Below are 27,847 nucleotides of genomic sequence, written 5' to 3'. Positions count from 1 at the left end.
GGATTTCCCACTTGCTGCAATATCATTCATCTAAGTAAGTATGCCAAAATTTGCAAATGAGTACAACTATTCAAACAAAATTAAAGAGTAGTAGTTACATTATATGAGGACAATAGCAGATGGTGAGTTTCCTGAGAGACGAAAACCATGACTGCTGCTCAACTTGGAAAAGAAAGTAACTCTGGAAAAGAGTGAACTCGCTCAGCCCTTGATCATCATTACCCTTAGATCGGAGGTTAATTCCTTCCTATAAGTACCAAGACATTTTTCCAATCTTGGCATCTCAATCAAGATCAACTCTTCCAAGGAAGGAATTGAAATTTCTGTCAACTTCCACATCCTCATCAGTTTTAGCTTCCTAAGGAACGGAAGCATTTGGAGACGAAGAATTTGCCATTCCCTGCACTTCTCTAAATGAAGTATCCGCAGCATCTTAACTGACACATTACTGGCAAGCCAGGTTGGTAAGTTAGCACCGTTATACCCAGATATATGTAGACTTTTGAGGTTCTCATGAGGCTGAAGACCCTCAAGCACATCTTCTGTTTTCCCAGCTATAAAAGAGTCAAGGTCCATGCTGAAATCATTCCATGATAAGGACAATTCTCGCAGATACTCTTTGTCTATCAGCGAAGGGCGGGCCTGGTGCAAGCGGTAGAGTCTTACCGTCTGTGACCGGAAGGTCCTGGGTTCGAGTCGCGGTCTCCTCGCATTGCACATGCGAGGATAAGGCTTGCCACTGACACCCTTCCCCAGACCCGGCACAGAGCGGGAGCTCTCTGCACTGGGTACGCCCTTTACTCTTTGTCTATCAGCCTAGCTCCGCTGGCCTGTTCTTTGGTCTTCACATTTTCAAGTTGAGAAATTTCAAGAGTTACAAGCTCGCTCATGGATCGAAGTTGTATTATCTCAAATTCACCAACAATTCGAACCTTGAATTTTATTCCCTGAAGAGAGGTCAGCTTCCCTACACCAGCGATTTCTGAGTGCACTTTCTCATGGGCAACAATATTCCGTAAATTAATGAGATTATTCATACTTGTAGGTACAGAAATATTGCATCCAATGCCGGCGTTGAAGAATTGAAGGTGATAAAATTTTGTCAAAGCTTGACGAAGAGCAATATTCTTCTAAAGGACTACATTTGTCCAAATATTTGTGTTGGAGAACACACCGATAAATTCAAGATAGCGAAGATGATATGGATTTAACAAAGCAGATGTAGTGCTGACATCATTATGCGTCACATAAATCCTCGCGCCTCGTAAACTTTTTGACTTAATTCATAAAGTGTGTAGGAACCTTAATAAATGTATGCTGCTTCTGCCAAAAACCATCAAGGTCCTCAATTTTTCCGAGGACCCAATATTCTCCAGTATGTTCTGAAACTTGTCACAAGGGATACTGCAATGTCCATCTTTCTCATAAGCTGTGGTTATGATTGACAAATGGCAAACACTTGGTTGAATGGCCCTAGAGTTGGATCCATTTATAGTAGCACACTCATTTAACGAAACCTTCTGAGCCAATTCATGCATTAGGTCATGCATGACATAGTTTGAGTCAACCTTTTGGAAAAAGCCAAAATCCACTAAGTTATCCAAATATTGCATCCCTGTTTCCTCCAATCTCTTGGTAGGGTCTTGGCACTGCACAAAATTGTGTGATATCCAAGCACAGACCAAATTTTCGCCATTAAATCTATAGTCCTCTGGAAACAGAGAGCAGTATGAGATGTGAAAGTTTGTGGAAGCATTGAACCTCTCTCGAGGCCGCGTAGCTCTATTAATACATACAGAGAACAGCCCTCTGCGTGGCTTACAAGTAACCAACCGTGATTCATGGATAGCCCGTACTATTTCTATCTATTGTTACAATAACCATATATATCTTTCTCTATCCTAGCATGTACGGCATCCATATATCACGGTTGGTTTGTTACCATATATCACGGTTGGTTTGTTACCATACAAGGTAAAACTCCTATTGTTGCTAACATCCTCCCTCAATCTCAACCTGCTGATCCAAGTTTGAGATTGCGTTTTAGCTCCTCCATTTTATAGACATTCAGTGGCTTGGTTAATCCATCAGCGACTTGGTCTCCTGTTCCAATGAGCCGAATCCGCAATAGTCCTTGTGCTACTCTTTCTCGAACAAAGTGATAGTCGATTTCGATATGTTTGGTCCTTGCATGAAATACCGGATTTGCCGACAGATACGTCGCACCAAGATTGTCACACCATAGTGTTGCAGCTGATGGAGATTTGATGCCAAGCTCTTGCAGTAGTGACTGAATCCAGATTACTTCTGCTGTTGCATTTGCCATCGCCTTGTACTCCGCTTCAGTGCTCGATCTTGACACTGTGGGCTGCTTGCGTGCACTCCATGACACAAGATTACCACCAAGAAATATGGCAAAACCACCAGTGGAGCGTCGGTCATCCACACAGCCTGCCCAATCTGCATCCGAGAAACCACTGACTAGTGTAGACATAGATTTGGTAATCCTGAGTCCCAGTCCCAAGGTGTGCTGAATATACCGTAGTATCCTTTTTACTGCCTTCCAATGTATTGTTGTAGGTTTATGAAGAAACTGGCACACTTTGTTTACAGCAAATGAAATGTCTGGCCGTGTAAGTGTCAAGTACTGGAGTGCTCCTACAACACTTCTGAACCGAGTACAATCTTCAGGACCCAGTGGCGTACCTTCATAGGCTGATAGTTTTTCCGAGGTTGCCATGGGAGTATGACACGGCTTGCAGTTGAGCATCCCTGTTCTTCTCAAAACATCCTTGCTGTATTTTGACTGAGTCATCACCATCCCATTATTGATTTTATTTACTTCAATGCCAAGAAAGTAATGTAGATCACCCAAATCCTTGAGGGCAAAGTCGGACTGGAGAGCACGAAGTAACCCCTTGGTACCTTCTACTGACGAACTGGCAACAATAATATCATCAACATAGATGAGAATAAACATGACCAAGTCATTGTTGCAGAAGTAAAAGAGAGAGGTGTCGCCCTTAGATGGTTAAAAACCTAACTCTTGCAACTTTGCACTTAACCTGTGATACCAGGCCCTGGGCGCCTGTTTCAGACCATAAAGAGCTTTGTCAAGCTCGCAAACGTAATCAGGGAACCTTTTATCTTGATACCCAGGAGGCTGTCGCATGTAAACTTCTTCCTCTAGAACACCATGGAGAAATGCGTTCTGCACATCCAACTGACATAGGCTCCACCCTTGCGATACTGCAATGGAGAGAACCAGTCTGATAGTTGCTGCCTTGACTACAGGACTGAATGTGTCCTCGTAGTCAATGCCATATCGCTGTTTGAAGCCTTTGGCCACTAGCCGGGCTTTATACCTGTCGATTGTGCCATCTGCACATCTTTTAATTTTGTACACCCACTTACAGTCGATGATGTTCCTCCCTAGGACAGATGGGACAAGCCGCCAGGTTTGGTTCTTCTGCAAGGCTGAGAATTCCACATCCATGGCATGCTTCCAATTTGTATTAGTGAGTGCTTCATCAAGAGTATTCGGCTCACCATTAGCAGCAAGGAGACCGTACTTGACAGTCCCATCAGTGAATTGTTTGGGCTTGCGAATGCCGGATTGGAGTCTGGTGCGAGGTCGTGGACGGTGGGCAGCAGGCGGTGATGGCACAGGCAATCCGAGAGAATCGTCGTTGAGGGAAGCACCCGCTGCACCGGATCCGGGTGCGGGAGCTGTGGTGGCTGGCCCGGCGTCCGTGGGCACAGAAGATCCAGCGCGATCTGCTCCTCGCGGTTCGGCGATCCACGGTTCGGGAGACAGAGGTCCTCATGGCGCCCCGTCGTTCGATCCTAGCGTGTCCGACGCGCCTGTCGTCGAGGATCGCCGAACCCCGTTGTCGGCGTTGGTTGGCGGATCATCTCCGGGAGATGCGCTGGGCGGTATACATGGCGTAAAATCACCGTTTCCTGCAGATTCTGCACCAAAAAATACTAGATTTTCTTCCTGGATTTCTTGGACACGGTTAGCGGGATTAGTATCTGGAGTATGCAACTCATTGTCATGCACTTGTGCACCCTGGAAGCTAGGAGCACTAGAAGGCAGCAAGAGGGATTCTGTGGTGAATCTGGTGCCGGCATTTAGGTGCAATTGAGCAAAGGGAAAAATATGTTCGTCAAAGACTACATCACGTGATATATAGATGTGTCCTGTATTGATGTTGAGACACTTGAACCCCTTATGCATGTTGCTGTACCCAAGAAAGGCGCGTTGTTTGGAACGGAACGCCAATTTGTGCTGGTTGTATGGCCTAAGATTAGGCCAACAAGCGCAGCCAAAGGTTCTAAGAGAACTGTAATCAGTCTCCTGATTGAGGAGGCGCTCAAGAGGGGTGGAATTATTGATCACCCTACTTGGCAATCTATTTATAAGATAGGTGGCGGCTAGGAAAGCTTGATCCCAATATTTCAGAGGCATAGAAGCTTGGGCGAGTAAGGAGAGCCCGACTTCAACAATATGCCTATGCTTGCGTTCCGCGGAACCATTTTGTTGGTTCGTATGTGGGCAGGACACATGATGTGAGATGCCAAGTTGACGGAAGAAGGAGTTTAAGCTTTCATACTCTCCTCCCCAATCGGATTGGACGGCTAGGATTTTCCTATCGAATTGTCTCTCAACAAGGCTTTGAAACTCACGAAAGCGCTGGAACACATCCGACTTGTGTTTCAGAAGATAAATCCATGTGAATTTACTATGATCATCTATGAAGCTCACATAATATTGATAACGTCCAAACGAATCACAAGCTGGGCCCCAAACATCTGAGAAAATAAGTTCTAAAGGAAATGTAGATTGACTCGAGGACCTTTGATAAGGCAACTGATGGCTCTTGGCCATTTGACATGAGTCACAAACAGAACCAATTCTAGGCTGCGAGGAGCATGGTAGTTTGTGTTTATTGACTACTTGCTGAACAATGCTAAAGGACGGATGACCTAGGCGATGGTGCCACCTCTCCAAGGATGATTGGGTGCCACTCGACACACTGAGGACGTGTTTATTCTTGAAGGCCGCAGCTGGCAAAGGATAGAGACCTCCCTTACATGTTCCTCGCAAAAGAGTTTGCTTCGTTGCTCGGTCCTTAATAAAGAAAAGATTTGGATGAAATTCAAGATATGCATCATTATCAGCAGCTAATCTATGAACCGAGACAAGATTCTTTGCGGCACTAGGAACATGAAGAACATTCTTAAGATGTAGATTCCTACCAGGAGTGCGACAAATAACATGGCCAATGTTTGCAATGTCCATACCTGACCCGTCCGCTGTGCGGATCTGCTCATTGCCGTGGTAACGGTCATGGATGTGAAGCTTGTCCAGTTCGCCCGTGACGTGGTCGGAGGCACCCGAGTCGGTGTACCAGTTGGAGTCCACGCCATAGCTGCCATAGTTTGCTGAGTTCGCGCTCTTTTCTTCTGGCACGACGAATTCCTCGTCAAAACGGTGCCAGCACTCGGCAGCGGTGTGGACGCCTACTTTCTTGCAGATCTGGCACTTGACCTTCTGCTTGCCGGAGTTACTGTTGTAGGTGCCGCGGCTTCGTCCTCCCTGATCTCCGCGGCCACGCGAGCCACGGCCACGCTGCCCGCGACCACCACCACGGGTGCGAGAAGCAGCGTTTGCCGAGGAGCCTGAGGAAGCCGAGCCGTTGTTGCCGTGGAAGAGGTTCACGCGCTGCTCAAAAGCTTGGAGCTGGACAGTGAACTCGGTGACGGTGATCGGCTCGGTACGTGCCAGCGCGGCGGAGATGACGGGGTTGTAGTCGAGGTCGAGGCCGGTGCAGATGTAGGAGACGAGTTCTTCATCGTCGACAGGCTTGCCTGCCGCTGCCATCTCGTCGGCGTAGCCCTTCATCTTGGTGACGTACTCGTCGATGGTCATTGACCCCTTCTTCGTAGTGGCGAGCGCAATGCGAATGTTGACCGCACGCACCCTGGTCTGGGAGGCACACAACTCCTCAATCGTGCGCCATAGATTAGCTGCGGTTTCACGGCTGGAGACCTGTTTCATCAGATCCTTACCCAGAGACGCGACGAGATAGGTGAAGATTTGCTGGTCGGCTGCCAGCCAGGCACCATACGCCGGGTTGGGCACTTTGCCCTTGCCATCACTCCCTTCTACCTCTTTGGCCGGAGCCGGGGACGAGCCGTCGATCATGCCGACGAGTTGAGCACCGCGGATCGCAGGAAGAACCTGCAGCTTCCACAGCGCGTAGTTGTTCTTGGTGAGGCGCTCGGTCACTGGATGGGCGAGGGGCGAGATGACGCTGTTGTTGGACGGCGTCGCCATGGCGACTGAGTTGTTGAACGTGGCTCAGAGGAAAGCTCTGATTACCATGTGAAAGTTTGTGGAAGCGTTGAACCTCTCTCGAGGCCGCGTAGCTCTATTAATACATACAGAGAACAGCCCTCTGCGTGGCTTACAAGTAACCAACCGTGATTCATGGATAGCCAGTACTATTTCTATCTATTGTTACAATAACCATATATATCTTTCTCTATCCTAGCATGCACGGCATCCATATATCACGGTTGGTTTGTTACCATATATCACGGTTGGTTTGTTACCATACAAGGTAAAACTCCTATTGTTGCTAACATGAGAAACACTGCTGCAGGTGCACCAGTAAAAAATCATAACTGAGCTTCAAGATAGGTAAAATATCATCAGTATCTTCTTGAAGAGATTTCCATTTGTTTTGAACTGTCCTCCGGTGCTCGTAGGTAACATTTCTGTTCAAAAGTGCACCGACACTAAGTGCAGCTAGTGGAATACCCTTTAGTGCTTTAGCAATCTGCTGCCCAATGCACTGCAAACTAGGATGGCCCTCATGGCTTTCATTACCAAATGCACATGCCTTGAAGAACAACCAAAATTGGTTTTCATCCAGACCATTCACTGATACTGAATCCATTGTTTCTATCATTCTTGCAACTGATGGTCTTCGAGTAGTTGCTAAAATCATGCAGCCAGGTACATGATTGTGCTTTAGTGGGGTTAACAGGCTAAACCATCCTCTGTTGTCCTTTTCCTCCCACATGTCATCAAATACAAGCAAGAATCTTTTGTTTTCAAGATTCTTCAGAAGGATATTCTGCAGCATGTTGAAGTTGGTGATTTTTTCGAACTGTTGTCTATCTGTACATACATGCTCCAAGATCTCCCGTGTTAGTCTCATTGCGTCGAAGTTAGTGGACACGCAAACCCACATTCGCAGATCAAAATGCTCTTTGATTCTTTGATCACCGTAAACAAATCTTGCAAGTGTAGCCTTCCCAACACCACCAATGCCAACTATAGGCAGAACATGTAGATCGCTAGATTTCCCATTTATTAACAACTCTGTTATCTTATCCCTCTCTACATCCCTTCCGTATACCTTGTCTTCAATTGGAACAGAAGTTGTTAGGCGTGTGTTTCTGGCCACATACTGACCCTGGTTTGCTAATGGAACGGGGCGTGAGATCTCTAGCTGAAGAACCTTCCGCACAGAATTGCCAAGTTTGTGTAAACGATTCACTATCCCCTTGATGCTCTCAGAAATGTCAAGTTTAATCTCATGAGGCAGCATGGTGCTATGAGTTGGCTCCTCCTCTCTCTTCCTTTTTTCTGTCACGTGAGCACCAACTAACAACTAGTTGAAAAGAGGATGGAGTGCAAGAAGACACAGAGCTCTCCTCAGGATCTGTACAACCTTCCCCTGCATAAGCAAACCCACAGGTGTTATGCGAACAAGCTAAAGAAAGACACTTAAACAAAAGCAGCCATTAATAACTAACACAAGTCAAAACATGTGAAAGAGAAGATCCAATTAACCAAGTAGGCAAGGCAAGAAACATGCAAGCAGAGTACAGGACAAAAGCGGTGATCTGAGTGAGGTACCTCGTTCGATCTGTTGTTGAAGCCGCTAGTAGTCGAGCTTGTCCATCACATCTTCGGCATCATAAAGCAGCTCTTTGAGGTCATTCAGGGACCGGGCCAGTGGCTTGTTGTCAATCGTTCTTCCCTCGGCTGCAGCAAGCACCATCTGCACGTTCCTCATCTCAGACTCAAGGTTCTCCACGTCTTCGGCAAGCCCCGCATCCTGCGCCCACGCCTCCATCTGTCGAGTGAAGAAGCTCCCAAGGATGCTTTCCACCAGCCATCCGGTCGCAGCATCCACCACAGTTTCCACCATCCCCATCCGATCGTCTCCCAGTGAACCTATATGGCGATGGGCACAAGGGAGGACATATGAATTCAGAGCATTGAACTGGTATGGTGTGTCATTTTGTGGCTGTGCAGTTTACAAAAGGATAGAGAGGTCAGGTCTGGGAGTGAAGTCTTGCGTCCACAGCTGCAGAACTAATGAACTGGCATCTTCTCTTGTGTGGCTAAGCGGGACACTCGCCTGTGTGGGTTTCGGCCGGGGAGGGGGCACCAGCGGGTGACGTCGACGAGCCACAGCCGCAGCCCTCGTTCTCCTCCGTTGATTCATTCACCCCAGGCCCAGACACAGGCAGCGAGGTTTCCTAGAGTAGACGGCCGCCGGCGGGGTGGGAGGGTGCGGGTGCGGCCGCGCGGCGCCCTCCGGCACCGGGCACCGGCGACCGGCAACATGGGCGGGTTGGTGGGCTTGACATGTGAGGCCCACCACGTCATCGTCGAAAAACGGGCAGATGGGTGGAGTCGCGGGCCTGGGAAAATTCCACGCAGGCAGGCCGTGGCCCGTGGATCATGATGAAAAAAAGTGGGGCCAGGCCCGACGGCAGGAAGCCGCTGTGCTTGCTAAAATAAGGCTGTGTTTAGTTGGAGGGAAAGTTGGAATTTGGGTATTGTAGCATTTTCGTTTTTATTTGGCAAATAGTGTTCAATCATGGACTAATTAGGTTCAAAACGTTCGTCTCGCGATTTCCAACCAAACTGTGTAATTAGTTTTTTTTCCGTCTACATTTAATGCTCCATGCACGTATCGCAAGATTCGATGTGACGGATACTGTAGCACTTTTTTGGAACTCTTTTTGGAACTGAACACGGGCTAATATTTCCTAGAGATCAATTAGCATATGAATGACATCATTAGCAGTTGCTAATGGTAGAGGGGCATGTCCCTTTGGGAGACCCTATGGACATGTATATATACTAGGATCATGACTTTGAAAATTACATAATCGGTCACCAAAATAGTATTAGCAAACTTCCATATATTAAATACTAGAAAATATGCCTGGCATTGCAATACAATTTGTTGCACGGTACTCGTGACTATGATAATTAGCAAGTTATTTTTGTTGGATTTAATTGAGTTTGACGTAACCTTAAATCAAATAAACTCCAAAGCTCGTAATAAATGTTAGTGCAATAAAGCATTAATCCTGTGTGGGAAATTGACGCAACTTAAATGGTGCACCAGTTGTGAATTTAAAGAAAGCCCTTGTTTAGTTCCATGAATTTGGATTTTGGGGCTACTGTAGCACGTTCGTTTTTATTTGGCAAATAGTGTTCAAACATGGACTAATTAGGCTCAAAACGTTCGTCTCGCAATTTCCCACCAAACTGTGCAATTAGTTTTTCTTTTCGTCTACATTTAATGCTCCATGCACGAGCCGCAAACATTCGATATGACAGGTACTGTAGCAACTTTTTGGAAGTTGAGGTGGAACTAAACAAGGGCAAAGATGAAAAACAAACCACGTTCCTGCATGAGCACCACGACGCAAAAAGGCTTGGCCATGACATGAGTGGTGCTACGACGCAAATAGGCTTGGTTGCCTAGGCCATGACATAATAGCTCCAAACTTAAATTGAAAAGGTTAGGACTTGGAGTGAGGGATGGACAGATATCGAGAGTGTGAGTAGAAGAAAGATATTTTTCACTCTTTAATATTAATATTAGATGCATACATAGATTACTAATTAGAGGTGAGTGTCTATGTTAACCCTCACGAAATAGGTTAGAGCTGATCATGAGATTTCTTTGCAGTCACAAGCCAAATTGATGAAGTTATGCAGTCACAAGTCAATATTAATATCAACTTGAGTCTAACATTATTGATCCCTCGTAAATCTCACTTCAAACTCTAGTGTTATTTCTTGAGCACTATGGCCTAGGCTTAAACGTCCGCATATACCATTCGAAGTGCAATCTACAACCTAAATTTTTTTATTTTGAATAAAAATGAAAATGAAAGAAAGATGCAAGAAACACAAATTTCAACTTATCGTGAGAATTAAAAAATGTAGCAACTAACAAGATAAAAAAAAGTTAAAAGTCAAAATCTAGACATCACGAGACATATTCCGAATCAAGTACCAAGATAAGGTTTTAACTATATGCATTGAAGACAGGGTGCCACGTAGCTAGCGGGAGAAAATTATAAATACAGATAAAAAAATTTAGAGTAATTAATATATTTTTCACAACCTGACGTAGATTACAAGGTATCTATTCTCTTCGTCCCAAATTATAAGTCATGTTAGATTTTCTATAAATACATAGCTTTTGCTATACACCAAGATACACGCTTCTTTTTTCGCAAACGTGCCTGAGATTTCATTAAGAAGAGAGGAGCTTACCTGCACCCAGAAGTGGCTCAGGCAGCACAAGATTCAAAAGTCAAGCAACTAAAAAAACCGACCCATGCCTAAGCTAAGGCTAAAAAGAGAACTATGCATCTAAAATGTGAAAAAGTCAAGACGACCTGAGGGAGTATATATTTATTGTGTTAAAATGGACAGAGAGAGACAATAGTGGCAGATACACGAAGAAGAATGAAATAATGCTTCTTCTTCTTCTTCTTCTTCTTCTTCTTCTTGAAGATTGTGTACAAACAAACATCGTCTGCCCTTAGTTAACAGGAATCATACCTGCTGGCCTAAATATGCTGATGGGACGATTAAATAATGGCACAACAGAAACAAACATAAGTAGCAGCAGATGGGGCTGCAATCAAATTCATGTGCACCGGTAAAAAATCATAACTGAGCTTCAAGATAGGTAAAACATCATCAGTATCTTCTTGAAGAGATTTCCATTTGTTTTGAACTGTCCTCCAGTGCTCGTAGGTAACATTTCTGTTCAAAAGTGCACCGACACTCCATGCAGCTAGTGGACAGCCCTTTAGTGCTATAACAATCTGCTGCCCAATGGACTGCAGACTAGGATGGCCCTCATGGCTGTCATTACCAAATGCACATGCCTTGAAGAAAAGCCAAAATTCTTTTTCATCCAGACCTTTAACTGATATCGGATCCATCGTTCCTATCATTTTTGCAACTGATGGTCTTCGGGTTGTTGCTAAAATCATGCAACCAGGTACACGATTGTGTTTTAGTGGAGCTAAAAGGCTAAACCATCCTCTCCTGTCCTTTTCCTCCCACATGTCATCAAATACAAGCAGGAATCTTTTGTTTTCAAGGTTCTTCAGAAGGAATCTTTTGTTTTCAAGATTCTTCAGAAGGGCCCATGCTTTCATCATTCCAGTGAAGAAACTGCCAAGGACGCTTTGCACCAGCCATCCGATTGCAGCATCCACTACAGCAGTTCCCACCACATCCCCCAGTGCAGCTAAGGCAGCAGGCACGAGCGAGGAGAAACCAAACAGACCGATTCAGAGGAATGAACGCGTTGAAATGTCTGTGTGGAGTATACAGGGCAATTGAGGGTAGAGGCCGGGGAGTCAAGTCTTGGGTCCACACCTGCACTAATGATTCGGTTCTGCAAAGCAGTTTAGTGGAAGCTGACTGATGCCTTCTTGCGTTGCTTCCTTCTTCTTTTCCAGATAAGCATGTATGTAGTAGTCTGCACCTAGCAACACGTATTTGCCATGAAGCAACAAAGGGAAAAACTACTGCTAGTCCGGGCATCACAAAGCTAGACTTTGTCCCAAAGCGAAGTATTCCGTTATGACACCGATGGAACAACAGGCAAGGCAGTGGAGGAAAAAAAAAATTTTTTTGCAGCAGATGTAAACAGGGAACAGTACCTGAAGCTGAAGAACGGGCATCCCACCGCCGCTGCACGAAAGCAGGTGGGAGGGGGTGAGCGTGAGACGAAGGGAGGCACTTCACGCAGCAGCCGCCGCCGCTCACCTGGCATTGCCGGACCCGCTCGTGCGGCTGCTGCGTGGGATCTGGCCAGGGAGGGGGCGCCAGCGGGTGACGACGACGAGCTAACGCCTCGTTCCGCGCCCCCCCCCCCCCCCCCCCCCCCCCCCCCCCCCCCCCCCCGTGAGGTCTCCTTGAATGGACGACGACGGGGCGGAATGCGGCGGCGGCGCGGCGACATGGACGCGTAACGCTTTGGTATTACAAGACGGCGGTGAGGGGTTTGCGCTGAAATCTAGCAGGCTCCCAGTGAAGTTAACTGGGCTGATGAATGAAGAGGCAAAAATATCGATTTGGGCTGAAATGTAGCAGGGATCAATGAAGCTAACTGGGTTGCGTATAGAAGAAAATTAAGTTCGAGTTTGCTTCTGCAACACCAGCACAATGTGGAAAGAACTTTGCCATCCTCGCTTTCAGCTTGATAAAGACCTTAGTTCGTCATATATTATAAATCTTTAAAAAATTGATTGAAACTACTTAAAGATGTATGTACCTGTGACTAGGTGACTAACGATAGTTACTAACCTCCATCGATCTCTAAATATTTTGGTACCTTGGACTAACACATGGTTACGACTTACGAAGGTGATGTGCTTTCTAGAATAAATCACTAAAATACCCTTATAAAGTTATTATTTTTAAGTATTTCTAGGACATTCCTGTAGTGTTGTACCGCTAATTGGGTAATATGGAATGAAAAAGTATGTTTAGGTTAGTCTCAGTGGGATCACTATTTCCAAGACTCTCATGCGTTGAAACAATGTATAAAAGTTTCATCTCCATCCCATAAAATTTTTATCATGTCTCTTATCATCCATATTATGCCACATCAGCTTATTTAATGCTCATGAAACTCTTATTTATTTATTTATTTATTGAGACCGGCCTTATATTTGTGACTCAACTTTCTTCTCGGGCTCTTCCTCTTTTCTTCGCTGTCCTACTCGTACAGAGAATCAATGGCCCTAAAAAAGTGGACCACCATGGTTAGCCAGGTTAGACAATGGATGTTGTCGGGCTCAATCATGGTAGGATAACCACGCCTGAGATTAGTTTTACATTAAGAAAAGAAAAGAAGAGAAGAGAAGAGAGTTGTTCGGAGATGCAGCTGGGAAAACCGCGATGGCATTAGCAGCCAGCAGCCAACCACAGGCCTGTAACTATGAGCGTTGATGATATGCATACGCAGTGGGCAGTGGTGACTCCACAGTGATTTATTTGCACGTAGTTTACATGCCTTCTTGATGCAATAGTTTTGTTTCTTGTCTGGATTGTTGTACTAACCATACCTCAGAATTCAATAACCACCTTTCACAATGCAAGGCGATTGCATCAGGCTGCAACACTGTCTTAAACTTTTCATTCAAGCCACGTAATGGCTCACTGAACCGAACAGACAGCAGCAGCAAAAAAGAAAATTGTGCAAGTGCAAATAAACAGCAGCAATAGAAATAGTCGCAGCCCATAGATAAATAAAGGATAGAATAATGCACATCCTAGAATTGAATGAAGATTGTGTACAAACATACATCGTCTGTCCTTGAAGTTAACAGCAATCATACATGCTGGTCTAAATAAGCACATTGGACGATTAATGGCACAACTGAAACAAATACAAGATGAGTGCTGAACAGGTAGCACCGGATGTCTCCAATAATCCCATTCATGCCCGTGAGAAGGTAAAATGGCAGCGACGAATAAACCAACGAACAAAGATAGCAGTAAGACAAACTAGGCAGCCGCGATCCAGGAGACGCACAATATCTGCACCAACCATATTGATCAAGACCAAATGTCTGTATGACATGCACGTTGACACCTGCCACGCACAAATATTTGAGCTGAACATCCAAGACGGTAGGCGCAGCAGCACATGCATGTACAACGTCTCGTGTGAGTGCAGTCTGCAGAGCGATTAATTGAGTAATTATTACTTTATATATAAGCGAGAGGAGGGTGAGGGTGCCAATTTATTCTCAAGACAAAGCGTAGTACCTTGGAAGTAACCGCTGAGGTTAATCCTCCCTTCTCCGTTCCTCCCATTCTTTGCATCTCTGAGCTAGTTCCTCGCTGCAATCACCCACACGAAGTCTACATGAAGCTGGCATTTCCGGCAGCCCCGAGATGCTTGGACAGGAAAAGATTGTCAGGGACTTGAGGGAGACCAGGCTTCGCAGATCTGCAGCAGGAAGTAACAGGAGGTTCGGGTAGCCCCCAAAGTGGAGATGTTGGAGGGAGGTGAGAAGCTGGAGCGCTCTCTCCTGTTCTTCCGTTAGGTTGACCATCTGGCTCGTCCTGTTTCCGCAGAAATCTAGGTATCGTAGAGACGTGAGCTGTTTGCAGAAGGACATTGTAACGACAGGGGTGTCCCCAAGTATCACAAGTCTTTCCAGTCGAGACAAGACCTCACAGGCCCCTTGCTGCTGCAACAAAAGCTCCATCCATGGAGGTAAGCCTGAGGAGGCAGCTACTGTGAAGGACGTCAGGTTTGTAAGGGACTGGAAGCCCTCGATCGAAGCAAGCGACTCACAATCTCTAATTTTTAACTCTGTCAGTGTCTTACAGTATCCAAGCTGTAGAGATGTCAATTCTGGACTTTCCCGTACTGCTAGTTGAGTTATGGCAGGGAGACAGGATAGCAGACGGGACTGGACATTGTTTGTGAGATTCCGGATCACAAGTCTGGTAATTGACGGAGGAAGCAGTCCAATCTGATTTCCACCCTGTTCTTGCTCCTGTAGCTTTGGATCCCGCTCCCATGCATCAGATAACGCAGGAGTCATCTCTATTTCCAAGCTTCCAAGAGAGCTGAGCAATTGCAAGCCCTCCAACGCACCCAGCTGTGGACACCTTGAAATTTTCATGCTTCGAAGAGTGGCGAGGAATTGCAAGCTTTCCAATGCACCAAGCTGTTCACACCCCCAAATATGCAGATCCTCCAAGGCCGTGCACGAATGGAGCTGTACAAAATTCAAACATGGGCTATCCCAGAGGTTCAAGGATCTGAGGTCGACCAAGCCTTTAGGGGAGTAGGACTGCAAGTTTTCTGGGAGACAACCAAGAGAAAGCACTTCAAGTGACTTGGCTAACCCAACATCCACGTTACTAGTATCATCTTTCGTATCCCTCGCCAACAACAGCTGCAGGTTGGGACAACCAGAAATGCTTAGCCCCTTAAGGGACGGTGGGAGTAATGCAACATCCATGTCATCTTTCGTCCTGCTCACCAACAATGAACCCAGCTTTCGGCAACCATGAACCACTAGCTTCTCAAGAGTGGTAAATCCTCCGAATCCTCCCTTGCCACCATAAAATTCCAGATCTACACAACTAGACAGAGTTAGCTTCTTCAGAGAACAAAGGATGTTACATGGCACTTTCAATAGTGTTTGTTCTTCTGCTGACAATGCCACTGCGGAATACAAACTGCAGCTTCCTTCTGTTTCTGTAGGTTGACTGATGGATAACAATTTTATTTCTGGACAATAATGTAAGCTCAAATGCTCAAGGGACGGCAAATGAGGAAGCATTTTAGTCAGCCACAACCCTGATATGCCGGAAGCAGAAATGTTGAGATATTTGAGAAATGGGAGGGCAGGAAAGGTTTCCGGTGCTGCCTCTAATGTGGTGGGTGGCTTCAGCAAGTTAGAGCAGTTGTGTATCCTCAAAGACTCTAAACCAGTGAGCTGGCTGAAACTTGCACTTGAAATAGAAATCAATTTTGGACAATTCTCTATGCTCAACGATATCATGCCCCTAAGATTTTGGAATGCTAAGATCCGGTCATCCAGCACACTCGACTCACTGGATACTATGTTGACCGATACTCTGTTGCGGCTGCTTGACTTTATTGATAGTTTTCCTTGGATGGAAATTTGCCGTACATGAGCAGAAGGTGGTAGCGGACGGGAGACCATCAGACTAGGGCAGTCTTGGAGGATGAGTGTATGGAGACTAGATAGACACACATTCTGTTCCTCCAGTGAAGGAGGAGATGGAGGAACCGTCAGCCCGCTGCACCTTTCTAGTCTTGGCATTTTAATCAACTCCAAGTTCTCCAGAGAAGAATGAACTGACAATTCTCTCACAAGATGCAGGTCCATTAACTTCAACGCCTTGAGTGGCATTCCTCCCAGTGGAAGGATTTCCCAGTTCCTGAAATATCATTTATCTAAGTGTGCCAAAATTTGCAAATGCGTACTAATGCAATACTATTCAAGCAAAATTAAAGAAGAATACTTACATTACACGAGGACAATAACAGATGGCCAGTTTGCGGAGAGAGTGAAACCATGACTTTTGCTCGGCATGGAAAGAAGAGTAACTCTGGAAAGGAGTGAACTCGTTCAGTTGAGGGCAGCCCTTGATGATAATTATCATTAGTCGAGACGTCAATTCCATCCCATAAGTACCAAGACATTTTTCCAATCTTGGCATCTCAATCAAGACCAACTCTTCCAAAGAAGGAATTGAAATTTCCACCAAGTTCAACATCCTGATCATTGTTAGCTTCCTAAGGAACGGAAGCAATTGAAGACGGAGAAATCGCCATTCCTTGCACTTCTCTAAACGAAGTATCTTCAGCATCTTAATAGACACATTACCGGCAAGCCAGGTTGGTGAGTTAGCGCCCTTGTACCCAGTTATACATAGTCTTTCGAGGTTCTCATGAGGTTGAAGACCCTCAAGCACATCTTCTGTTCTCCTAGCTGCACAAGGATCAAGGACCACACTGATATCATTCCACGATAAGGACAACTTTTGCAGATACTCTTTGTCTATCAGCCTAGCTCCGCTGGCCTGTTCTTTGGTCTTCACATTTTCAAGTTGAGAAATTTCAAGAGTTACAAGCTTATTCATGGATCGAAGTTGATTTATATCAAATTCATCATCAATTCGAACCTTGAATTTTAGCCACTGAAGACAGGTCAACTTGCCGACACCAGCGATTTCTAAGTGCACTTTCTCATGGGGAACAATATTCCGTAAATTAATGAGACTATTCATACTAGTAGGTACAGAAATATTGCTTCCAATGCCGGCGTTGAAGAATTGAAGGTGATAAAATTTTGTCAAAACTTGAGGAAGAACGATATTTTTCTGAAGGTCCACATTTGCCCAAACAAATTCAAGGTAGCGAAGATGACACGGATTTAAGAAACTAATTGTAGGGCTGACATCGTCATGGGTCACATAAATCCTCACGACTCGTAAACTTTTTGACTTCATACACAAAGTGTGTAGGAACCTTAATAAATGTATGCTGCTTCTGCCGAAAACCATCAAGGTCCTCAATTTTTCTGAAAACCCAACATTCTCTAGTATGTTCTGAAACTTGTCATAGGGGATACTGCAATGTCCATCTATTGACAAATGGCGAACACTTGGTTGGAAGTCCGTAGAGTTGGATCCATTTATAGTGGCACACTCATTTAGCGAAACCATCTGAGCCAATTCATGCATTAGGTCATGCAAGACATAGTCCGAGTCAACCTTTTGGAAAAAGCCAAAATCCACTAAGTTATCCAAATATTGCATCCCTGTTTCCTCCAATCTCTTGGTAGAGTCTTGACACTGCACAAAATTTTGTGATATCCAAACATGGACCAAAAATCCCCTAGTAAATCTATAGTCCTCTGGAAACAGAGAGCAGTATGAGAAACACTGCTGCAGGTGGACCGGTAAAAAATCATAACTGAGCTTCAAGATAGGTAAAATATCATCAGTATCTTCTTGAAGAGATTTCCATTTGTTTTGAACTGTCCTCCAGTGCTCGTAGCCAACATTTCTGCTCAAAAGTGCACCGACACTTCGTGCAGCTAGGGGAACACCCTTTAGTATTTTAACAATATGTTGCCCAATGGATTGCAAACTAGGATCGCCCTCATGGTTTTCATTACCAAATGCACAAGCCTTGAAGAACAACCAAATATCTTTTTCATCCAGACCATTCACTTGGACCGGATCCATTATGCTTATCATTTCTGCGACAGATGGTCTTCGAGTTGTTGCTAAAATCATGCAACCAGGTGCATGATTGTCTTTCAGTGGAGCTAACAGGCTAACCCATCCGCTTCTGTCCTTGTCCTCCCACATATCATCTAATACAAGCAGATATCTTTTCTTTTCAATATTCTTCAGAAGCATCTGCTGCAGTATGTTGAAGTTAGTGGTTCTTTCGTACTGCTGTCTATCTGTACATACATACTCCAAGATCTCACGTGTTAGCCTCACTTTGTCGAAGTTGGTCGATACACAAACCCACATTCGCAAATCAAAATGGTCTTTGACTCTTTGATCATTGTACACAAATCTGGCAAGTGTTGTCTTCCCAACACCACCGATGCCAACTATAGGCAGAACTTGTAGGTCTTCAGATTTCCCATTTATTAACAGCTCTATTATCTTGTCCCTCTCCGCATCCCTTCCGTATACCTTGTCTTCAATTGGAACAGAAGTTGTCAGACGTGTGTTCATGGCCACATACTGATTCTGGTTTCTCATTGCAATGGGGCTTGAGATCTCTAGATGAAGAACCTCCCGCACAGAATTGCCAAGCTTGTGTAAACAATTTACTATCCCCTTGATCCTCTCAGAAATGTCAAGTTGAATATCATAAGGCAGCATGGTGCAATGACTTGGCTCCTCCTCTCTCTTCCTTTTTCTGCCATGCAAGGCCGAACTAATAACTCGGCTCGCAGTACTACATGCTCGTTGAAAAATAGATGGAGTGGAAGAGGACGAAGGCCTCTTCTCAGGATTCGTACAACCATCCCCTGCGTAAGCAAATTGGCGGTTGTTATGCTGCAGCGTGATGAGACAGCCAAGGACGCACTCTCAACGATGAGCAAGAAATTGGAAATTATTGCTTTAGAGATATCTAATAAAGGATGGAAACATTTATATTGTTTGAACTAGCGTCCTGATCGATCTATAAGACTATGGCTTTCTCATTTTTTTTTCATCCAAAACTTTGTAATAATGGGCTGTGTACATCCTTGGATGTAGAGGCCGGATATTTGTTTTATCCATTATCTAAAAATGTGAACAAGCAAAAGAAAGGCACTTAAGAAAAAACAGCCATTACTTTGAAACAGCTAACAATTGGCACAAGTTAAGGCTCGAGCACGCATGAGAACTGCGCTGTGGACACATGGTTGATATGTGACCATGTGATCTTGTGTGATGAGTGATTGTCAAACTGATTCGCGTCTTGGGTTGAGTTGGTGAACTAACCTTGGCGTCAGTTGGGTTGTACAACATGTCTCTTGGCTTGTGGTGCGCAGGTGTAGAGCTCGGAGGCGGTGGTCGATGGAGAGGTGAAGGTCAAGTAGAAACGGACCATGCCGATGGACCGGGAGCGGTGAAGGACGGACGTGAGGCTTCGACTGAGGGACCGGAGCGCCGGAGGACCAGCCGCGGTGGCTGACACCTGGGGACATCGACAAGCGCAAGTGTACATGGAGGAGTGACCGTGTTGACCGAGTCAAGACGGCGGACGTGCAAGTCGAGCGGAGGCTCTAGAAGACTTGGCGGCTGGGAGATCAAGGATGGCGGTGACACGTGTCGAGGAGCGGGGGACGCGTATGGAGGACGCTACTCGCGAGCGGGTTTGGTGGTTTGGGCCGCAAAACCACCGGAGGACGGTTTTCGGGTTTGGGCCTCAAAACTCAGGCGGATGTTCCGAGGAGGAACGGGGCGGCACGTGGCGGAATCACATAGATTGCGTCGAGGCGAAACAAATCTGTGCAGGAAGCGGGGCCGTCCGATCGACAGAAGACAGAGTTGGACCATAATGCCTTAAGGTTATGTGGTTCTCTCTATTTACCCGGAGGCAGTTTGGGATTATATAATACCCCTGTTAAATAAGGATGAGGGTGCCCCAACCACCCTGACCTCTCTCTCACCTCTTGCCATTTCATTTCCACCTCTCTAGGTCTTCCCGCTCTTTAGTCTCTCTCTCTCTCTCTCAAGAGGTCCTCGGATGTTTTAGCTACCACATCCGTGTAATTGAACCGAAGATTGTTGCGGGAATGGAGGCCCTAACCTCCTCGTGCCCTCCGGGATTCGTGGTATGATCTCTTTGTGCAATTTCCGTTTGTGTTCTTCGCGTTCTTGCTTCTTCCTCTCCACCCCTTCTCACGTTCTTGCTCGATTCGTGATTTGTGGGGTGTTTTGAGTCAAACCGATTGATTTGGAGTGAAATAGGACGTGAGTTGAGCCCTTCCAATGAAGGAATTTGACTGAAACCTCACGAGTTCATAGATCGGGCGATTCAATTTTTGAAGTCGAAAAAGCGGTGTTCTTTGGGTGATCCAAATTTCCTGTCGATTGACAAATCTTTAAGCGGTGATCTCTTAGGAGTAGCTTCCCTACTGCCTTGTTATACCTTGGTTCAATTTTGGTGGCAGTTGGTTTTGATTTGGTCGCAAATCGGGCAAATTTGTGTTCTTGGCGATTTTGGGGAGCTCTGTCCCGCAGACCGCGGACAGTCCGTGCCCTGACTGCGGACAGTCCGGCAGTCGGGGTCGGGAACAGTCAAGTTCGGGTGCCTGTACTATTCTGCTTCAGCACAAGCGTGGACAGTCCGCCCCTAAGACGCGGACAGTCCGCTGTTGAAGTAAATAGTCCAGACCAGAACTGTGTCTCACCTGTTTGTTTTCTGAGAATTTGCCTGCGGACAGTCCGGGCCTTGACCGCGGACAGTCCGCTGCTGTGGTGAAATTCTTGGACAGAACTGTTTCTCGTCTGTCTGTTTTCGAAGATTTTGCCGACGGACAGTCCGGCACAGACCGCGGACAGTCCGGCCTCTCTCCGCGGACAGTCTGCCCTTGGACTGCAGACAGTCCGGCCCTGTCCAGTCTTCTCGGCTTTGAGGTGTTTCCTCGAGGGCTTGGCTCGGTTGTTTCTCGAGGGTCCCGCTGTGTCTATTGGTCATCACCGTAGACATCCAGCCACCTTGTTGGCTCGTGGATCTCTCCTCTCCCGTGTGCTTAGCTTTGGGGTTTGATTTTGGGACAGCGGCCAAAGTTTTCGAAAGAAATTTGAGGCTTCCATTCACCCCCCCCCCCCCTCTGGTCACCGTTTCAGTCCTTCATGCGCATCATTATATTAAGATAGAAGAAACGATCTGATTACAAGCCGAATCCACGGCATGGGTTAGTTTTTTTTTGACACATTAGCGCCCTTTGAAGATCTAAAAGAAACCATAATTAACCAAGAGAGATAAACTCAGGAGCAGGATAAACAGAAGACTAAGTAGGCGTGACAATTTGTAAAAGACAGAAGTAAGGCAAGAAACATGGAACACTAGTACAGGACATCCATGATCTGAGTGAGGTACCTTGTTCGATCTGTTGTTGGAGCATGGTGCAATGACTTGGCTCCTCCTCTCTCTTCCTTTTTCCTCCATGCAAGGCCGAACTAATAACTCGGCTCGTAGTACTACATGCTCGTTGAAAAATAGATGGAGCGGAAGAAGACGCAGGCCTCTTCTCAGGGCTCGTACAACCATCCCCTGCGTAAGCAAATTGGCGGTTGTTATGTGAACAAGCAAAAGAAAAGCACTAAAGAAAAAACAGCCATTACTTTGAAACAGCTAACAATTGGCACAAGTTAAGGCATGTGAAAAGGAATCACATTTTTTTCTCGAGCACGCATGAGAACTGCGCGTCATTATATTAAGATAGAAGAAACGATCCGATTACAAGCCGAATCCACGGCATGGGTTAGTTGCGCCCTTTGAAGATCTAAAAGAAACCACAATTAACCAAGAGAGATAAACTCAGTAGCAGGATAAACAGAAGACTAAGTAGGCGTGACAATTTGTAAAAGGCAGAAGTAAGGCAAGAAACATGGAACACTAGTACAGGACATCCATGATCTGAGTGAGGTACCTTGTTCGATCTGTTGTTGAAGCCGATAGTAGTCGAGCTTGTCCATCACATCTTCGGCATCATAAAGCAGCTCTTTGAGGTCATCCAGGGACCGGGCCAGTGGCTTGTTGTCAATCCTCCTCCCCTCGGCTGCAGCAAGCACCATCTGCACGTTCCTCATCTCAGACTTGAGGTTCTTCACATCTTCGTCAAGCCCAACACCACGAGCCCAGGCTTCGATCTGTTCAGTGAAGAGGCTCCCAAGGATGGTTTGCACCAGCCACCCTATGGAAGCATCCACCACCCCCATCATCTCTCAGTGCACCTAAGGAAGCAGGAAGAGGGCGGAGAGACTGGTCTTGTTTGCTGAATAGCTTTGCGGTATAGTACAAGACAATGGATGGGATGGGAGGTTAGGTGCACAGCTGCACTAATATCTGAACTCAACGCTGCTCAATGGTAGTGATGGCCACTTCAGTGAATGACACGTACGTCCACCCGTCTGTGGCCTCCAAAGTCCAAACACTAGGTCGTGATGTCACCTACCCACCACTACTAGTTGTCCCTCATAAAGCAGCTGCCTGTGATTCTGCAATGAAGTTTCTTGGAAGCTGCCTGAGTGAGCTTGGTGGATAACCCGGAGAACTGGTCCTCACTATAGCTTAAAGTCATTATGTTTCTGAGAACACATGCGAAGACACCCAGAAACGAAACGACGCGCGCGTGCATCAGTGCGAGGCACCGGACCGGCGCCGCGTGAAGCAGTTGGGAGTGAGTGAGCATGAGATGGAGGGAGGGAGAGAGCTCACAAGCTCAGCACTTGAAGTAAATTACCTGTCAATGGCTGGCCGTTCGCGCGGCGGCTGCGTGGAATCCGGACGGGGAGGGGGCGCCGGAGCGGAGTCAGGACGTTGAAATCGACGAGACAGCGCCCGAGCGCCGCACCCCGCTCTCCTCCTCCTCCATCGATTAGCTCTCTGTCCCAGACACGGGCAGCGAGGTCGCCTAGAATGGATCACTGAGGTCCCAGACCACAATGATGGTGTAGGAGAATCGCAATTCTCAGACAGTTCAGATCCGTCCTCTCTCTCTCTCTCAAAAAAAAAAAAGAGAGAAGACACTTCACCCTCGGTATGTTCGCTGGTTGATTTCTGGGCTGGTTTGAGCTGACTGATGCTAGTTTATTGTGAGAGAAAAATACTGTTGACTGACTGGTTTGGGCTGGCTGAAACCAACAAACGAACAGGCTGAAACTATCGCTGAGATCCAGCATTAGCAATCAAATCAAATAGTAGTAGAGGCCTGGAGGGCCTCAGGGCGCTGGAATTCTTCCCGCGTTGATGACAAAAAAAAAGTTATAGTTATTATACCATGTGGTCTTTTGGTTTTCCTTAGCTACATAAATATAAGAGAAATATACATTTTTTTTTTACCAAGAGATCAAACCCTGTGTAACTATTGACTTGGGGGTCTATAGTTGAACTGAACACAAGTACACCAAGAGTGAGATGCATGCGGAGGAGAGTGAGGTGTGGTGGGATGGGTTCACGGACAAAAAAAGTAGGAGAGAGAATTTTTGTCCTTCTAAATTAAGATATAAATATAGATTAATAAATGTTTCCCCCATTTTATTGCATCTGAATTGGACATTTTTGTAGGGACTGAACATATATGGCAAAATTCACTTCTTAGCTACTTAACTAATTGAGTTTCCATGTACTAGAGGTAATGCAAGATTTTACTGCGGTATAAACTTTCGTCTTATTCCATATACACAGGTGATCAGATGGTGTTCTTTCTTCTGAATGTCATCGAGTTTCTTGGACTTATCCTCACATTCAAACCCTTCATGGCCGCACCAGAGTCCAGAGCAGTATGATAGGAATTAGTCTTTTTTCTTCTGTTTTTTAGTTACAGGAACATTGAATCATTCAGATCGATGGTGGGTCACATAGTAGTCATAGACAACCACTTTAGTCATGAAAAAGAGATGAAAAGCGAGAATCGATTGCTCAATATATTTTAGGCAATTTTTGCTGTGGGACATCGCGAAAATAACAAATTGGCTGCAACACACCGCCAACACTTGCTTTTGCTGAATACCATTATGAAATCACGAATGTTTGCCAGTGGACACCGCCTCCATTAAAATAAAGAAAAACAGCAATCGGGAGAGAGAAAGCACAGTAAAGAGATGTTTTTACCCCTGCCGGCCTGAGTCCTATCATTTAGGTGGTCCGGTTGGACCAGCTCGGCTCGGCCCCGGTCGTCTTCTTCCTTCCCCGTTCTTGTTCTCGTCAGTCTCTCTCCCCATCCTCATTCCCCATCTCGACGAACCCTAGCTTCGTGCCATGGCATCGAGCTCGCATTCCACACCGTTCGGCGCGCCGCACCCAGCTTCGCTGTCGCTCGACCCCTATAGAGACCAAGCTGGATTCTTGCCCTTGGTTCCTTGCCACAAGTGCGGAACCGTTTTCATCGGGCGCGTGTCGCAGAAGCCTGGCAGCAAGGGGAAGAGGTTTTACAAGTGTCCACTGCTTGAGCATGTAAGTGGTCGTTGACTTCTGATCTGGTTTTGAGGAGATGCGCATTTTTTTGATTTTTCATCTCTTGTTTGCCAGACCGACTTTGCATGTGGAGTGTACTACTTTGAGGAACAGTATATCAATTACTTGGTCGCCAAAGGCGTTCTTCCTCGCGCTTGTAGTCAAGTTCGAGTTCAGGGTGCCATGGCGCTCGAGGTGATGAGGGAAGGCAATGACAAGGAGAAGGCCTGCCAAGGATTTGATGGCTGCCAAGATCTGTTGGAGACTGTAGTGATTCATCTCCAAGGTTCAGAGGCACTACTGAAGTCAGTACTTGAGAGCAACAAGAAATTGTTGACCAACATGAATAAAATTGGAGAGCGGCTGCTTGTAGTTGGTGGTGTAATGGTTTTCGTTTTGGTATTAGTTCTGTTAGTGTTGTTGGTCAAGTGAAGCAAAACAGCAGGTTGTCATGTATCCTGGTTATCATGTATCCAGTTAGTGTTGTTGGTCATGGTCATGAACATGTATCCAGTTAGTGTTGTTGGTCATGAACATGTATCCAGCTTATTTGTACCTTGTTTGAAATCAATGATGCATCTTAACTATGTTGCAAGAAAATGGTCTGCCAAATTGTATCTGAGTTCATGAATGATGGGGCAAGAAAATGGTGTGCCAAATTGTTGCAAAAACATGCATCCAGGTTTAATTTGATCACTTCACACAACAAAGTCTGCCAACTGAGTTCATGATTGAGATTGCATAACTGAGTTCACAGGTTCATCACACTACATAACATGTTTAGCACACTACATAACAAGTTCATAGGTCCATCATCACCACCAAATAAGTTCACTACATAACAGGTTCATCACACTACATAACAGGTTCACCACAAAATAGATCCATTACATAAGACATGCATCACAGGTCCAGGATTAGCTTCTTCTTGCTGATCCTCTTGCCGGCCTTGCTTGCCTCCTTTTCCCCAGCCTGCATTTCTTCTCCAGTAGCCTTGGTGGTCACCACCTTTTTCTTCTTCTTCTTTTGATGCTGCACTTCTACTATTGGGGAGGAAGTTTCACCACCTAGCTCCAATGCCCTCTTGCGGCTGTAGTCATACCCAACATTAGAAAGATAAATAACAGTATGTTGTCATAGATAACAGGCATCAAGTCTTTACACTTACCTCCTAGTGTTTGCTGCGGGGCTGTTTGTTAGAGCTGGTGGTGCAATGTTTGGTGGGTTGTTTGTCAGAGCAGGACAGACAGTTGTTTCTTGAGCACCTTCAATCTGTGATTGCTGGGTAGAGACAGTTGTTGTGGCAGTGCTTTTCTTTTTCTTTGCTCTCTTGGGCTTTGGTGGTGCATCAGAGTCATAAACAGTTTCATTACAGGTCTTCATCATGTGACCAAACCCTCCACACCTCTTGCACTGGCGCTGGCTTTTTTGCTTGCCACCTTCTTCAGAACCTTTTATCCTTCTTGATTTGGGCCGACCTGTAGCTCTCTTGAACCTTGGAGGCCAAAGTTTGAAACCCAAGTCCACATCAGGCCACTGGTTCCTATCTGTCATGGGACTTATCACATGTTCATATGCTTTCTTGAACTTATCAACCGAATAATAGTCATCTATGTAGTCTTCCACACTTCTATTGCGTATGGAATGGATGAAGCAGAGAGCATGAGTACATGGCAATCCAGTAATCTGCCACCTTTGACACACTACAAGAGATTGGGCCTTCTATGATAATTTTCTGGATTATGACGGACCTTCTATGACAACAGCATATTGTCAGAGAAGGGGTACTATGACAAGAAAAAGCCTACAATTGTCACAATCAGAGTGTCAGAATTACTGATTGTGACAATTTTTAGGATTCGGTCATAATTACAGGCTTTTTCTTGTCATAATACCCCTTCTCTGACAATATGCTGTTGTCATAGAAGGTCCGTCATAATCCAGAAAATTGTCATAGAAGGCCCAATCTCTTGTAGTGACAGTTGCATGATCTATTATCAAGGTCGACAGTATGCCTCCAGGTTTTCAGTTCCTTTGTAGTGCCTTGAATCTCAGCAGTGTTGTTGGGCCCCCTATGTATGGCATATTGTAAATTCCTACTCGTGGCATGCAGCTCTTTGGTGACATGAGGCAAGATCTTGTCTCTCAGCTTAAGTGATAGTGACCTCCTAAGGTCTTGTTTCTCCATGATCATTTGCCTGATCCTATCCAACAGAGGAATTAAAGCCAAGGACTTCTCATTCCTAATCCAACTGTTGAAGGTCTCTGCTATGTTGTTAGTAACATAGTCACATTTGCTTGCATGAGAGAACTTCCATCTACTCCATATGTGCTTGTGGTTGTCCTCTATCCAGTTCATTGCCCTTGGTGAAGCTTGCTTCATGATGTTGTAATGGTGATCAAAGTGCATCTGGTTGTAAGCTCTACTTGCTGGCCACAAATGTTTCTTGAACACTACTCCTCTATACCTCTTGTTAATATTCTTCACTAGATGCCTCATGCACTCTCTATACTCTACTCCATTTGGGAAAACATATGTAACTCCCTTATCTATTCCTTTGCCTGCATCTGTGCATATGACCAGGCCTAGAGGAGTCCCAATTGCCACTTTAAGTTTCTCAAAAAACCATTTTCAATTTTCAGCAGTTTCAGACTCAAAGACACCATATGCCACTAGAAAAAGCCAGTTGTGTCCATCCATAGCTGAAGCAGAAGCTAACTGCCCTCTCCACCTCCCAGTCAAAATTGTTGAGTCAACACCTAAGAAGGGTCTGCATCCATTCAAAAAACCTTGAACATAGCTCTTAAATGCAACAAACATCCTTGTGAACCTCCTCTTATTACCAGCCAGTATCCACTCAATGTCCACAATGCTACCAGGATTTGTCCTATCCACCTCAGCCTTGAATCTAAAAACATCTTCAAAGCTGTCATCCCATTTTCCTTGAATTTGCTCTAGAGCCATTTGCGGTCCATCCCAGACAACATAGTATGAAAGTTGGATGTTGTACTTGTTCTGCAAATCCTTCCTCAGTTTACCAACTTGAATTGTTGGTTCATCCTTCAGGATGGTAATGTCCATGTCCCTCACCCAGGCATTGGTAGCCATGCAGTTCTTCTCCAGTTGGGATGTGCTGGCACAAGTATGTTTTCCCAACTTCTTTATCTGACAAATAAAAGGAAGGCAAAGCATCAAACACATGTTGGAAAAAATAAGAACCAAAATGTAAGGAAATTTGAAAAAGAAATAAACTGACCTGCCAAGTCTTGCCATCTTGCAATTGAGA

The 27,847-nt window shown here is 45.5% G+C and overlaps 1 protein-coding gene and 1 pseudogene across 2 annotated transcripts; both read right to left on the bottom strand.

The window, feature by feature from the left end:
• Positions 1-201: 201 nt before the first annotated feature.
• LOC136479095 (disease resistance protein RGA2-like) lies at positions 202-8,237 on the bottom strand (annotated as a pseudogene).
• Positions 8,238-13,619: 5,382 nt separating this feature from the next.
• LOC136483311 (putative disease resistance protein At3g14460) lies at positions 13,620-23,062 on the bottom strand. Of its 2 annotated transcripts, XM_066480326.1 has the most exons (6): positions 22,849-23,062; positions 22,036-22,693; positions 21,483-21,656; positions 16,383-18,915; positions 14,135-16,294; positions 13,620-14,043 (listed from the first exon to the last, which is right to left on the bottom strand). In XM_066480326.1, exons 2-5 carry the CDS (start codon positions 22,325-22,327, stop codon positions 14,155-14,157), a joined length of 5,139 nt encoding a protein of 1,712 aa, XP_066336423.1. In that variant the 5' UTR covers positions 22,328-22,693; positions 22,849-23,062; the 3' UTR covers positions 13,620-14,043; positions 14,135-14,154. The 2 variants fall into 2 exon arrangements, with proteins under 2 accessions (XP_066336423.1, XP_066336422.1); XM_066480325.1 differs by having other exon boundaries at positions 22,036-23,062.
• Positions 23,063-27,847: the final 4,785 nt, after the last annotated feature.

Source organism: Miscanthus floridulus, chromosome 9 (genome assembly GCF_019320115.1).
Source record: "Miscanthus floridulus cultivar M001 chromosome 9, ASM1932011v1, whole genome shotgun sequence".
Lineage (NCBI taxonomy): Eukaryota > Viridiplantae > Streptophyta > Magnoliopsida > Poales > Poaceae > Miscanthus > Miscanthus floridulus.
Note: the sequence above shows the minus strand (reverse complement) of the source record. Positions and strands in the feature narration are given on the sequence as shown.

What these genes read in the sequence shown, in the direction of transcription:
- LOC136483311 (XM_066480325.1), bottom strand. Translation starts at nt 22,327, where the DNA reads ATGATGGGGGTGGTGGATGCTTCCATAGGGTGGCTGGTGCAAACCATC. An exon ending in TCAACAACAGATCGAACAAG is followed by an intron (nt 21,657 to 22,035) that starts GTACCTCACTCA and finishes TTGCTTACGCAG; the next exon opens with GGGATGGTTGTACGAGCCCT. An exon ending in CCAACAACAGATCGAACAAG is followed by an intron (nt 18,916 to 21,482) that starts GTACCTCACTCA and finishes TTGCTTACGCAG; the next exon opens with GGGATGGTTGTACGAATCCT.